Here is a 15,574-nt window from a genome sequence, read left to right on the forward strand (position 1 = left end):
AGTGCTGCATAAAACGACAGTATCACATGATAGGAGTTGGTGGCGGGAATGTCTAACATGACAGTAAAGTTAGCAAGAACCAGCTTAACCACAAAAGCCAGAGAAGTGCGTGTTTAATAATTTATGGCTTCTGAATGACGAATATGACATATGGCTCATGAAAGAGGCAGACCCTAGCCATGCTGAATGGAGGCCATGCACCAAAACTTTTGACATTTTGCTGCATAGCAGAAAAGCGGTCAAAATTGTACATACCTCTTCACATAAAGGCATGAAAATTGTATAAAATATGATAGAAAAGACATTGAAAATACATTATTAAAGATATGTGGGACAGAATATTTATATCTTTATGTAGTTTTGCTTCAAGGTAGTTTTTGCTCGCAGCATATTTTGGTTTGTTATCTTGCTCAAGTAATATGACTGATTTAACAAGAAAAACCAAGGAGCAGATCCTAATCATTTGAATTAAAATGGAAACAGTATCCATATCAAGTTATATATCACAGAAAGTATATCCATTCTTAGCCATTTGACAGGTGTTATCGGTGTATCTGGAGATGATATCGCCTCTTTATGCCTCTAAAAATTAGTCTGTGTTGTTTATTGCACTTATTTCATTGCAGTTCAGCTGTAGGCTACAGGCACAGCAGGAATAACTTTGCTGCTGTGCCTGTAGCCTAAAGCTGGCTACCAGCATAACATGCTCATAGCAAGTGCTAAACATCGCAAACACTCCACTATCATTAAAATGCTCATTTATATCAAACGAGAAGATTTACACTTAGAGGAATACAAGCAGACTGAGGCCAATAACCTGTGTATTGTCATATTGATTAGCATGAAAATAATTTATGTCATATGTAAAACTACTTCTGGGGGTACTTACATTTTTTTGAAGTGGGGTTGTATGTGGTTCCATATAGCGTACATGACAAGTAGTAGATGTAAGTCGGCTGCCCCTAGTTTTGAGAAGCAGGTCGGAGTCTGAGATAAAATCTAAGCAATTTACAGCTCTGAAGGGGTCAGCAACAAAAAACATACACTGTAAAAATAAACTATTACCTTATTATACCTATTTACCTTACAAGTTTGTTTCCAGGCTGCCTTACAATTTGAATGAACAAATTAATTTGAGAAGATAACTTGAGGCTGTATTGGGATGTTCACTGTTTTACTTTCACACAGTGAAACAGAAAAGTTAAGTCCTTATATCACTTTCTGCGTAGCCAGACTCCACTGAGAAAAACAGCGATTAAACATTGCTGAACACAGGAGCTGCTGGTCTACTGCTGCCTCAATCAGTTCGTTTGTTTGTGCTGTTTGGCGACTTTGGTGGATACGAACTAACCCTTTTAGACTACAAAGTCACAAAATAACAAAAACTCACTAACTGATCGAAGCAGTGGAGGACCAGCAGCTCCCATCTTCAGCAAGCTAAAATGACAGTTTTGTCAGTGGCGTCTGGTGGCTGTGAAGAGAGCAAAAATGGGCAAAATAAAGCCGTTAGTGTCCTTGTCAAAATGTGCCGTCTGATGCAAAGGGTAAAGCAGTGAAAGTACTCATGTTATAGCGTACACTTAAAGTGATATTTATTGTTTTAGGTGAGACTTTTTTTAGGGGGCTGGACGTTTTGCTGCTGACCGCCTCGTTCACAGCAGTACATTGCTTAGCTTCCGTGCTGGATTCAGCCTCCAAACTGCAGGTGTGCCAACTGAAATCTACTGCATGTAATACACTGACTATGGATAAGTACCTCAAACAACTTCACTTCAAAAAAATCTGAAGTATCCCTTTAAGCTCAATTATATCAATACACAGCTCAGAAGCAAAAACACTTTCCATGGCACTTAATGATCGGGTCAGATTTTGGGATAAACAAAAGCTCTTCACATCTTTTCAGAGTCCCCCAGTTTGGTATATTTTATTCGCCGTGTGCAGGTTAGACGGAGATGGAGGGAGAGACCAACAGAAACACATCAAAAGTTCTCATAAATGGGTAGTTGAGAAGAAACATCAGTGAAGCACTTTTGAAGCAGCATAGTTAGGAGCTGTTAGAGTGCCTAAATAACCTTGACCCAGATTGAAGCAGAGTAAATCTGTAAAACACACACAGACACACTTGCAAATGAGGCCCAATTATCATCTCTCCCCTCATCCCTATTTCTCCCCCCTCTCTCTTTCTCCTTTACTCTCAGCTCCTTTTTTCTCCTTCATTTCTTAAAAAACAACATTTTTTTTTCACACCCCACTCTCGTGTGCTCCCCTCCATCCTCCCTCAGTCCATCCATCTTGCCTTGAGTGACCCAGTATCTTCTCTTTCAGGCCATCATGCTGTAGGTCCACTCCACTCCATGGCCCTGTTCTCTTTATTCCCTTTTTGCAGTTTTTCATCACTCTGCCCTGTAGCTATCCTAAAAACCCAAGAGGGCCGCCAAGAAACAAGGCCACAGTTTAAAATGTGTTATTGCTTCTACACCAAGTAAACCTGGTTTGTTCAGTGGCTGGATTTTAATTTCAGAGAAACAGATAAATGCCAGAAATGTAATTTCCTGTCTTTGCTACTTTTTCCACAACGAGTTTTCAGTTTGTCCAGACAAATGAATATGAACCCCAAGTTAAAGAAAGTATTTGTTGTCAACACAATCCTTGTCGTTTCACACTTTTTCTTGAGTATTCTGGAAACCAAATGTCCCATGGAAGTGTCACCTTCTCACCGGGTTCTTTAGCTGGATATTGGATCTTAAGGAGTCATTTAATACCAGTGTTTTGTTAAAGGAGCTATATGTAACATTCAGAGTATTATTATCGCAGAAAACACTGTTTGCTATGTAAATATATGGCAGAGTAGTGTCCTGAGCAGAGAATCAGGCCCTGCTCGGTGTAGGCTTTAATCTTCTGTGTGTGTGTGTTGTTGTAGTAGACAGTTTGGCTACATGTGCATGTTATAGCTTACCCCCGCTATACTCAAGTGAGGCTAAAATATCTGGGATATGCGCACTGACATCTTGCGTTGGTGATGTCATTGAGAGCCGGAGTGTGCAGTAGTAAAATCTGCGGTGGGGGAGTTCCCGCCAATACATCCATCCAACTGATCCCGAGCAGCTCCATTGATTGTGAACACATTGATTGGCACATACATCTGTCCATCATTGTGGAAAATCCCCTTTTTGAGTAATTTAATGAGTCATTAAAACAGAACTTATAAAAACAAAAACTTGAAGAAACATCAGGGCGAAGATAACGACCCTCAGTGTCAGAATGAATTTTTGGGAAAACTTAATTGGCGTGTACTTTGAGTTTTTAGGTTGGCCTGTGTCTGATTCACTAACATTTAGGGGCGGGCTTTGTTACCTATCGTGCAGGTAGGCACCAGGGGGTGATCGAGATTAAAAACTTACACTTTGGGGCGCTAACGGCACTGCTGCTGTTGTTAGTACTGTCCGCACTGTTAGCACTGTTAGCTGCTGGCCACCAGCTCAGCCAACTCCATGTTGAGAGCTGTCTACAGACAATCTCAGCTTCAATCTGTACATCACTGCATTGAAAGTGAAATCACTGGAGGTCAGCAAAAACCACATTTTTATTGGATATTATGTTACTGTTTCTGAAAAGGCCAGGCCCATATCTTTACCCCTTTATTTGCCTTTTCTTTACTGTAAGCAAACAAATCACTCAGCTTAAAAAAAGGACTTAACTTGTTACAAGCGTTCACACTGGTGTAGGAATTCCATTACTATGCTGAAATCACGAGGTGTCACAATATCAAACAGAAAAGTCTGTGAATCTGATTTATGTCACAAGACTTTAATGTAAATTCATGCACCGATAAACCCAATCGATCACCAGATTGCTCATCCATGAAAAACCAGTAACAAAAGCTAAACAATTCAAAACTGTCTTCGTGAAATTATTTATTGGGGCGATCAGTGGGAAACCTCATCTTGATGTGCAGTTGATTTATCTTCAGAAGACACTTTAAACAGCCTGTTGGCCACTTGCGAGGTCTGATAAATCAGGGGCACAGTAACTCATAAAGGATCAGAGGCCGGCCCTGACTCAGAGATCTCCCTCTCTCTCTGTCTCTGGGTAAACCAATTTATTGCCACTAACTGAGCGGAAAATACTGCTAAGGTCCGATTGATTTGTCCAATTGATCTACCATAGACTCGGGCCCCACCAGAGGAAATCTGGTGGCACTGCAGCCAGATGGACAGAGGAACATTTGTCCCAGAATTACGCTTTGATGATTAGAGTAAAAGAATGAAAAAGCCTAGGAATTGCATCTCTAAGACGGTTGTGATGTCTCCTCCAGTGTAATATTCAGTTAAATTAGTGCTATTAGGGAAAACTTTCCTGTTTGATTTTTGTGTTTCCATCCCTTCTTTTTATTCCGTAATGACTTAATGATTTTCAAATATTTATTATGGACTTAAGAAAAGTAGAAAATCCATCAAGCAAACAACAGAGGAAATATTTAATTCAGTACATTCAGTCAGAAGATGTTGTGGTTTACATGAAAAGATTTGGATAAGAGAAAGTTTCTGAACATTACTAATCCGTTTTGAAATGTACTTAATAGGAATTAAATCCAAAAAGTGGCATTAGCGGAGAACAAACGGCCAATATTAGCTCATTAAATGCTGCGTAGATTTGGTTTTACTCTGGTAAAGCCTCAGAAATGTTGACTTTTTTATGCAGCCTGTCAGTAGTATCCTTTTGGTAATTGAATAATGATGAATCGTGATATTGTAAGCTAAAGGAAGAAAAGGTTTTTGGCAAAGTCAAGCAATAACTGGGGGACTGCACAAAATGTGTCACACACATTTACACAGATTCATTACATTGGCTGCTTTTCAGCCAGTTAAGAAAAAAGACAATTTATCCCCTAAACACTGACATAATCATTCATAAAACACTTTTGAGCTTATGTAATTGCTCCGAATTAAAGGAGACTGTTAATGCTTTCCCTTATATTACACTGTTGGATATTCATATTGTGGCCAAAGTTTCAAATAATCAGGTAAACATGTCTAAAAGTAACCCCTGTGAGCAAAAACCTCAACTATGGACCATTCAGAGTACTCTTTTTTGTGTGTGTTTTTTTTGTACTTTCACTACAAGATTAGGTCAGATCTTTTTTTTCTTTTTTTTTTTACTGCAAATGTCTACATGATACATAGCATACATGATATAGCTTACACTGCTGCATGTAGCTACATGCTAACGCCAGGCAAACATAAGATCTTGGTGGGTTGATATTATTAATTTCTCTTTGATTTTGGATCATATTTCCTCAGAAACATATCCTGTTGTGTTAAGAAGCATTTATAAGTGATTTTTAATGGAAGTTAATGTCACTATACACAGTCACTTCTCAGCTACAGGTACACAAAAACATGTAATCTTGGTTGTTGATGTTATTGATTTGCACCATTTTTGAATCATATTCCTGCTTGAACGTATTCAACTCTGTTTTAAAGCTTTCACTGGTTATTTCTCGTAGTAGAAAGTGTCACTACCTTCCATTACATTTCTCTGGCTGCAATGACGGTGCAGAAATACTGATATACAGGAGACCTGGTAGACTGGGGTTTTTATGTAGAGGGGCTTAAAGAGATGGGCGCTAAAATGAAGCATTTCAGACAGAGGGTGAATACAGGTTTTCCAGCACAGACAGCATGGGGAAATAAAATGTTTTTTGAAAATTAATGCATGTAAAAATGTAGTAGAAATCCATATTACAAGTATGAACCTAAAAATGAGCATAATAGGTCCCCTTTAATATACTGAGGAATGGAAATTTCAAATAAAGCAGAAGTGGAAATTGTCTTTACACGTGGTCGGTCTGTACAGATACTTTACATGTGTGTCTTGTTGAAATGATTTACCAACAGAAGCCATTGCTGCACTATACAAACTAACCGCCTTGCAGATTTCCTCTGACACTTCCTTTCTCTCACACAAACACACACACACACACACACACACACACACACACACACACACACACACACACACACACACACACGAGCAACCCAGCCGTTATCTGCTTTGGCCAGTATGTCCCATAGCTCTTCTATTAACATTTAGACTGATAAGGCTTTTGCAAATCACTCCCACTGCACTGCATACTGACTGGCCCTTAATGGGATGAGGCATTTTGTGAATGTGTGTGTGTGTGTGCGGTTGGCTTAAGGTGTCTGAATCTGTACTCCGCCCTGAAGTTAGTTCGTTCCTCTCTACAGGCGTCATGGAGATGATTGTAGCCCACACACATCATACAGTCACTCACAAAAACACGTAAACATCAATCATTTTCCTCTAGTTAACAAGAAAAGGTTTGAAAAATGCTAGAATTGAATTTGTAAATGGCATGCTTACAAAACTCTTTTTCTTAAAATGACAAGTGATAAAGTTGTTTTAAAAATGTTAGGTGGTACATTTCAGTCCGGTGGTATTCAGACATAACTCACATTTAAAGAGCTACAAATATACTGTATTATCATCTCTGAGTTAGCTGCCACTATCACCCACTATTACAAAATGCACAAAGTCAAAAACCGGTGTGCTCTCCAGCCAGACTGCTGATAAAAGTATTATTATCATCTTAATGACACTGCAAAGTTAAAGCTAACTCATGCGACCCTGCTCTCTTTTCTTATCTCTGGGAAGAAAAAAATAATGTCAGTTTGGGACAGATTTTCTCCTTCAGCTAGAGGCTCTGAGGCTGAAGCAATCAGTCCTGAGCTCTTGTGGTCTTGGAGTTTGATTAATAGGCCTAGATGGAGAATGACTCTATTAGTACAGCCTAGAGAGGCTGTCACACTGTGTGACCCCACGAAGTAGCACTCTGTCATATAGCCTTTTATTGTTGATATGGCAGGAAAATGAACTTGCTGCGATTAGTAAAGACTGATGACAGCTTATTAACATTTAAGGCAGCTCTACTGGTGAGTATGTTCATGTAGAGCAACTTTAAATTGCATAAGTAGAATAATGCCCTAAGTGTCTTACAGGAAAGTATAATTGAGTGTCATCAGCATAGCGACAAAAGAAGAAGTCATGAAATGTGAAATGACAGGATCAGATCTGGTCAAATTTTGCTTAGCTGTGGTTTTCCTAATGGGAATGTGACCACACCTCCAGGATACCAGTGCTCCAAATGACTTGTGCCCCACAAGTCCTGTACACAATTAAACAATCAAATAACCTGTTATTATTTCATTACCAGATATGCTGTATTTTCCAAATAAAGGCCGGCAGTCAAACAAAAGCAAGGTTGCTCTGACCAGGGGCATGGTCACCGTGAACGAAAAGGCAGAACCCCAGATACAAGCTGGGTGGATTAACTTCTGGTTCTGTTATAAAATGAACAATGTACATTTCCTTAAATGTTCCATAATAAAAGCCTTATTACGTATTAAAGGGGTTATTTCTGCTGAAACAGAGCTACAGAGCTTTAATTTGAATTGTATAGTAGTTGTAAAGTTTCATACTAAAATATGACCAAATAAACGTAGTGAATGACAAAATAATGGCCTGTCTCTAATGTAAGCCCGCTTAAATAAAGCTGGCACCCTTTGTAGTTGAAGTAAATAAATGCCTCATCCACTGTTTGAGAATCTACTCACCTGAGACAGTATTGTCTACTCCCTTAGAAAAACACATAATTGTGAAATGTATTGCAAGAAACTGTTGTGTTCCAGCAATAGACCTCTACACCTGAAAAAGAAAAATATCCTTAGGCAAAGTTTTTTAGGGCACTTAATGCTGGTGTTTTAACAGTGACCAGGAGAGCTGTTCCACCTAACATGGTCTAATTGTACTTCCTCTGCTTAATGATTCAGATTAGGTCATGTTTAACTACTGACAATGAATTTAGATCAAGGTGTAAAACCAAATAGGAGCAATTTATGAGAAGTTATAGAGCGCAACCAATACTAGACTTTTGAGGCGCTAGCACTATAAATATTTAAGATTTATTTATTTATATTGTGATAGCAGAATCTTATAACAAATTAATCAGTAGTTATCAGTGTTTTCCAATATTGTTTTAATCAAGTAATATCAAATGTTTTTTTAAGTAATATACATTTATGGATGTATGGGGGCTAAGAAAGGTTATAGGGTTCACTACCCAGTGGGCAAAGGTAGGGACCCATTCAGCAGCTCTTAACATGGCCAGAGTCAGGAGTACATACATGTACGTATAGTAGACACACAATCACAGTATTGGTAGTTACACTGTCTCACTGCCCTGAGGCCTTTTTTAAACAAACACACAGAAATACACACTTGCTCTTGGTGCAGCTCTCTCCGGCAGTAACCCAAGGCAGTGAAAGGCAGCCGTGATTTAAGGCCTCTAATTAAGTTGCTAACTGTGAATCTATCACAATTCACATTTTCCTCCCGCCTAGAGGAGAAGTACGATAGATTTTAAGACAAGAGAGGAAGAGATATTGAGGGGAGAAAAGCAGGAGGGAAACAGAGTTCATGGGATGGAGGAGGAGGAGGAGGAGGAGGACTGACACAGGAAAAAACTGGGCTAAAATATAGACTTTATCCAAACACAGAGTACAAATGAATTGAAGAACTGCCTAACATAATACCATAGGAGCGTGAGGGGGCCCTTCCTGGTGTGACATGCTAATTTATGGAGATGGAACGCTTTTCTGTTTTTCAGGTTACTGCTTGGCACCACAGAATTAAAATCACTGCTGTTGGCGCTGCAGAATGGACTGGAGGGTACAAAACTAGCAGGCTAGGAATTGTCATTTCACAGCTAGCCAGGGAAATGGCTACAGGTGTGAGAGGTTGAATTACAAAACGATTGGACACCCTCAAAAGGACAAACAAGATAGACGCTAAGAAACCTGGAATATGTCCTCCAATGCAAACCTTCATAATTCACAGTGGCATCAATCTGTAATGACCCAGTTTTTTTGGGTCAAGGCTTTGGATCCATATTTGTTGCATGGACTCCTTTAGCCCTTGTTGTTTTTTTTTGTTTCTTGGTTGAACATGAAGGGCAGAAAATATGTAATGTCAGATTATCTTGATGGACATTCCCACATAAATTGCTGTGCTCCTTAAACAACTTTCATAGTTCAGTTGTGACTGAGATATTACAGAAATGTCAACTTCTAAATTATGTTTCCTAGATACCCCAGCATTTATATGCTTTAGCTTTTTTTTCACAGCAACTTTGTCAGCTATCTTGCATCTGCAGTTTGATCCCACTTAAAGGGATAGTTAATCTGAAGTGGAGTTGTATGAGGTACTTATCCACAGTTATGTATTACAGGCTGGAGTACCACCGCTGAAGCTGAGCAATGTACTGCTGTTGATGGGGGCAGCAGCAAAGTGTATTTTAGCCGCCTGAAAGAAAAATCTGTATCATTTGAAGTGTACGCTTTTTTGGGGATATTTTCTCTGTCTTACCTTGCTGTCAGATGGCCCTTTCCAATTGGAAAACTGAAGCTGTTATCTTTGCTTTCTTCAGAGCCAGACTCCTTTGACAAAAACAATACTTTTACTTGGCAGAACACAGGAGTTGCTGGTCTACCACTTGCTGTTCCTCTGTCCCGATCTGTGCTTGCTGGACTGTCGGCTTTAAAGAGAGCTATATACTGTAGTTCCCCATTGCAAAATGCTGTCTGACAGCAAGGGAAAGACTGGATTTTTTACAGATAGCGAACAGTTAAGCTGATATTAATATTTTTTGGTATTGTTTTGTTTTAGGTGGCTAAAATACGTTTTGCTGTTGCCGCCTCCATAGCAGTACGTTGCTTATTTTCCGTAGCAGTGCCTCAGCCTACTCCTCCAAACTGTGGGCATTCCAGCGGCTTTTAAAACTTGTTTTAACATGAACATTTTAGAGATTGATATTTCATGCTTTACCACGGAAAAGCGTAGTTGAGGGAACAATGTTCATGTCAGATCTTCATCAGCAGATGGAGTTTGCACTTGTTGCCCAGTTTTTATGGCATTGACCAAGTCAAGGCTCAGAGAATTTATTATTTTCTGAGCTTTTTAAGAATTTTCGGTCCTTGTTGGCTCAAAAATTGAGATTGAAGAGTTGTACTAAATTGTCCTCTTCAGCTTAGAAAATGTATCAACAATATTGGTAATACTAGGCCTAAAACACCATCAATGTAATTGTTTCTGGCCTGATTTCAAATCTTCCTGATAACAGTTATGAAACAGGATGAAACACGGGATCAGCAAATTGATTAAAATCTATGGACATGGACTCCCATCAGCCAAACAAACTGCATCATATCAGTCCTTTCAGAGGTGGATGTTTCCAGGTGATCTCTTGATTTATAATGAAAGTTCAATATCAGCTTTGATAAATGGGTCTAAGCTTTGCATAATCTCTAAAAAAAAAAAAAAGGCCGCTGGTTCTAGGTCACCACAACATTTAATTAACATTTCCAATCTAGTTTGCAAAGAGAATTACTGAGTGTTTTTCAGTGTGCTGCATTTTACTGTTTGGTAAAAGCATGGAGACAAAAACAAACACCAGTCTGCCTCCTGTGAGTGAATTAAATTCAACAAACTGAGATTTTTTATTCAGCCAGCTTTTTGATATGAAGCTTCATACCCGCGACTGTTGTGAGAATTAATCCAACTGTGATCTCAAAATACAGTCAACAGTTATTGATATTACTTCATCATTGCTAAATGATATCTTAAAAATGTGTTGAAAGCAAGTTGAGGCTTCTGTAAGGAAATGTGCTCAAACCTTGACCACTTGCACAGATTTCTATCTTCTTTTTTTAATACTGCAGTCTGTAGTTCAAGGAGAGGCCACAAATGAAACTGTTTTATAGCTCAGAGCTTGTAATAAGTCTCATTACATCCCATGTGAGAAAAGGGATGTGGAGCACGCTATGGTAACTGTACTCTGGAAACTGGGCCACCAGGACATCTGCATCAGTAGTCAAACACAATAATGGACTCCCATCAGATGGACTAATACTGTCATATTGAGCTGTGCCAGTGGATGAATGCCAGTCTCCAACCCCAGTACAGGAAGTGACTGGAACAACAAAGAGTTTCCATTAGAAAACAGGCCTGAATGTCCCTCAGTAGCTATTCAAACAGGTCGTTTTACTCAAAATGAAGCGGCTGCAGGTCCGTGACTCAAAGTTTTTATTGAGTTTACCAGCATTAATGTATTATTTGAATCACAGTTCAATCACTGTGAGATCGTCTTTTAAGAAACCACAATAAGGACTCAGACTAATCGATGTATTTTTTTTAATTTTGAACTCAACCTAATCTCTCAAACATGATTAAAGTTTGTTGGTTTGTTTCTTTATGGTTTCTTCACCAGCATCTCCCAGTTGTCATTTGTGTTTTCCACCAAAAGGTGTTCCTGCTCTCTCAGTTGTTTTTTATGCAGCACAGGGAATAGTAGTTAGAATGTCACTTTAATATGAAACAGTTTAAATAGATTTTTTTCAAATTAAGTTGAATGTAACTGAATAACTTATCTTAAAGTCTTTTGAATTTAATTTTGAAATTTAAAGTTAAACAGGATTACAGAACTAATGTTTAACTTCCTCCCCTCATCGAAAAAAGTTTGAGTTTCAAATTAAAGTCACATATTTTTTATTTTTATAATTACTATTATGTATTTTTTGTATTTTTAAAATACTTAAAATAAATAAAAATAAGTAAAGGGAAATAAAAAGAAAACACAAAAAACTGGTCTATAAAAATGGCTTTTAAAAAACATTACATATTATTCCTTAAAGTAAATTCCTGGTGTAGTATTCCACCCAATATAAATAGTTTAATATCATCAGTAGCTGTGATCAGACTAGTAGGCTGGGTTTTAAGAATTCTTTGTTGTCTAATTAAGTTCCAGCTGGTAACACAAATCTCAAATTTGTCTTTCTGAATCACACAGACACCCTGGCCAGATTAATGATATTCCAAACACACCCTCGTCTCCTCTGTTTTACTCTCTATCTGCCCCTCACTGGTTTGTGTCTGTTTGGTTTACCCAGCAGCTTTTCCCTGCTGTCTCTTGTTTTGTTCTCCTTAACAGGGATTTAGTTTGTCTCACAACGGGGCTTTGGGAGGGATTGGGGTTGGACAGGGGTGAGCCGGAAAGGTGTGTGTTTACCTCCACGCCTCCGCCCTACCAAGAGAAGGGATTTATCGTTCATCACAGGGTTTATAAAAGGATAGAAAAGGATGGAGAGACAGATCAAGCCTACAAGTTGACTGAGTGGAAGGGGATATCAAGGAAGTAGCTGTAACACTAAAAGTTTTATTCCAACAAACAAGGCTCCATACTTAATCAGGTCTGCAGTGACGGGAAGTTTCCTCGGCATGTTATGTTCTGTGACCCTGATCTTTGTCTCTCTGCTGGCTGCTGATGCTGCGGTGGTCCTCTCTGTGTCTGGTTGACTTGATTAAATCCATGGTGTAATGGGAAACAAATTATGGCTTGTGCAGCATGATGAGTTGAAGGAGGGGATAATTAGTATGTTCATCCACCTCTTTGAAGCGCGCGCGTGTGTGTGTGTATGGCACTTTTCCCACTTCAAACTCCTTCTCCTCCTCTTTTTTTTCCTCATTTGTTGTGTGTGTATGTGTGTGTGTGTGTGTGTGTGTGTGTGTGTGTGTGTGTGTGTGTGTGTGTGTAGCTCATGTCCTCATGTTGTAGCACACATCCCAGTGCGTGTTAACGGTGTAGTGAATTCTTAATATGTATTCATAAGTACTTTCCTGAAGCATCGCCACCAGAGTCATCACTCCTGAGCCTGGAAGTGATCTGTCAGTGGCTTTAATGATCCAAAACACACACACACACACATGCAACCTGTTGCTAGGTCCTCTGTCCTTGTCAAGCACACCAGAGGTTGGTAACACTCACATATGGCTAGAGGCAGCTTCACTACGCACATGGGAGAGGGTGGGGTCCAGCCAGTTCTGACTGACAGAGGATGAGTGCTGCCAAAGTCAAGTGTGGGAAAAAAAAATAAACGGATACACCCATAAATGTGACAGATGGAGTATGAAGTTAGCTTTTAGTGTCTTTAATGTGAGAATCTATTTGGAAATGTCATTTAAGCAAAAGTAGGCTTTCTAAAATAACATGTGAATTACAGGACCATTTTAGCAGTCTTTGCAGTTTAAAGTACGCCTGCTGAGTCACTCAGAGTGTTAAGCTGACTTTTTGAGGATTTATCGCTTCTTTTCAGCTGTCAGTTAAAAATCAAGACAAGCAGGGGTTTTTTTTCTGTGAGCTCATGAGTTGCTTTTATGACTCATACTGTATTGTTGTGTTTCTGCTAACAAAGCACCAGCAAGTATTAATATAAGAAATAACAAGTTAAAACAAGTTCTGCTTGTCACTCAAAAGATCATTTAATAAAATGGACTAAGTGTCAAACTCGATGTTCTGTAACGCAGCAGCTGGGTTCAGTCTTATTGTTGTCCTGATGTTAAACCTCTGTCTCCTTCTCTTTTCATCTTCGTCCAGTGGTATTGGGAGAAACTGGCCCTGGGCATCAGGCGGCAGCAGCATCCTTGCAGAGTATGGCACGCTGCATCTGGAGTTCATGCACCTCAGCAAACTGTCAGGGAATCCTGAGTTTGCACAGAAGGTAACAGACACGTGGCAATAAATAATACTTTTTTTTCACAGTTAATGGGCTACGTTTGCACAGGATTTCCCCTTCCCCTTATGCATATTAGAAGTGTCTATAATGTTAGGGAATTAAGATTTATATCAATCATATCAAACTTATAACAGTTTATGTCCTTTTACAAATTGTGTTTTCACTTGAAGTCTTTAAAGTGAGGTTAACTGCATTTGTTATTTATTTCTGTATTTATTAGGTAATGAACATCCGAAAAGTACTAAATCGCCTGGATAAACCCCAGGGGCTGTACCCAAACTACCTGAACCCCAACAGCGGCCAGTGGGGCCAACGTAAGTCCTCCTCACCTCTCAGTCTCATCCCGTTCAGTTTCTTGTTTTGCCTTTCCTATGCAGTTCACACTTGTATCGTACTCAAGTATCACAACAACACCCAATTGGGGACACTGCCCTTCAGCTCAGGAGTCTTAGATGTTGTGCCAACCAGCATTTATACACCTAAATGCTACCACAAAAAAAATAAACAAGACAAACTGATTTCATTATGAAGATACAATCACTAATCTCTGTTAAAACCTCTGCTAGACTCATGCTGTTGGACACGTTATCGGTGCTGCTGCCACTTTTCTTCTTGAAACTAGATATTCCAGTTGCTGAGTCAGCAGACGCATTGGCACATATTAAAGTTGGCACTGTGTTTTGGGATACTCCTTAAAACCGTTTTTACTGCATTTTCAGGCCTACTCCACACTTTAATGACTGCATTTGAAAATTTTTTTTTTTTTTTTTACATGTTCTGGCTTTTCATCCACATGCAAACAACATTTTAGGTCACTGTAAAGGGATCTTTTTTGTAACACTTTGTCCAGGGTGAAGATTTTCAGAAACTCTGCTTTCATTGTTGATGTATAGACAGGAGAAATTGAAATTTTGGCATGTAACATCAGAGTGTGTGCCGTTATCTCAGGTTGTAACCTTGCTAAGAGGACTTTTTAGAAGTTAAATCATAAATGTACAGTTAGTAATCAACTATGATGGAGGACAGAGGCGTCAGAATGTACTGCAGAGCTCGATGCTCCAGGTAGCCTTCTGATAACAGCTTCTGATTGGCCAACACCTCCTTTTTCTTAGCATGGCTTTAGGCCTTGGGCTCAGTGTTTCAGTTGTGTTGCTGTGTTTTTATGTTGACTGAGATTTTCTTATAATTGCCTGTGTTCACAAGATTTTTTTTACATTTTTTGAACAAAGAAGGGAAGAACGCTGTTTTCAAATACACTGTATACTAGGCCTAAAACAGCAGAAAAAAATGAGTTTGGGTTTTTTTCCCGCTCCTTTGTCCTTCACTGGTTAAAGAGAGATTGTTTAATATTAACTCTCACTGTCAGGAACATAATTGTGGTTGAAAGCTCTCTGCACCGTTTCCACACAAGTTTTGCAGACGCAAATGAAAGACTGATGATTTCCTGCAGAAGAACAGAGACGGAACACAGAGAGAGATGGTAATCTGCATACAGAGTAATGAAAGTGAAAATCAGCAGCTGAAATCTTTGGGTTAATAATAACCTGGAGTTGAGGCTGATGTCAGAAACATTAATAAAATTAGCATTTTTTACTTGAAGATGGTCGCTGAGGTTCAACCTTTTCCTTCCCAAGATGAAGCTGTAACACTAATGCATGCAAATTACCACTTGTCTAGATTACTGCAATGCACTCTGTTTTAAAGAAACCTCTTTTACACCTGTAATTTGTTCCTGCTAAAACCAGGAATGCAAATTATTTTTGCTCATCAGTATCATTATTACAATCACTTTACTGGCTCCTGCTCAGATTTTGGAATTTTAAGAGTGATGAACTTGTTCCCAGTTATTTTGCGTAACTGATCTACCACATTTTCTAGAGCACCTCATGGAGGCCTCAGATCCACTGAGGTATTTTTCTTAAAAACAT

The 15,574-nt window shown here is 39.0% G+C and overlaps 1 protein-coding gene across 1 annotated transcript in view; it reads left to right on the plus strand.

The window, feature by feature from the left end:
- man1a1 (mannosidase, alpha, class 1A, member 1) overlaps positions 1–15,574 on the plus strand; it is a 165,989-nt gene that overhangs the window by 133,094 nt on the left and 17,321 nt on the right. Inside the window, exons 6-7 of the mRNA XM_042503009.2 lie at positions 13,508–13,631; positions 13,867–13,960. Of these exons, the coding sequence (XP_042358943.1) occupies positions 13,508–13,631; positions 13,867–13,960 (218 nt within the window). The remainder of the gene's footprint in view (positions 1–13,507; positions 13,632–13,866; positions 13,961–15,574) is intronic.

Source organism: Plectropomus leopardus, chromosome 16 (genome assembly GCF_026936395.1).
Source record: "Plectropomus leopardus strain MGB_pleo_1.0 chromosome 16, ASM2693639v1, whole genome shotgun sequence".
In the NCBI taxonomy this organism is placed as follows: Eukaryota; Metazoa; Chordata; class Actinopteri; order Perciformes; family Serranidae; genus Plectropomus; species Plectropomus leopardus.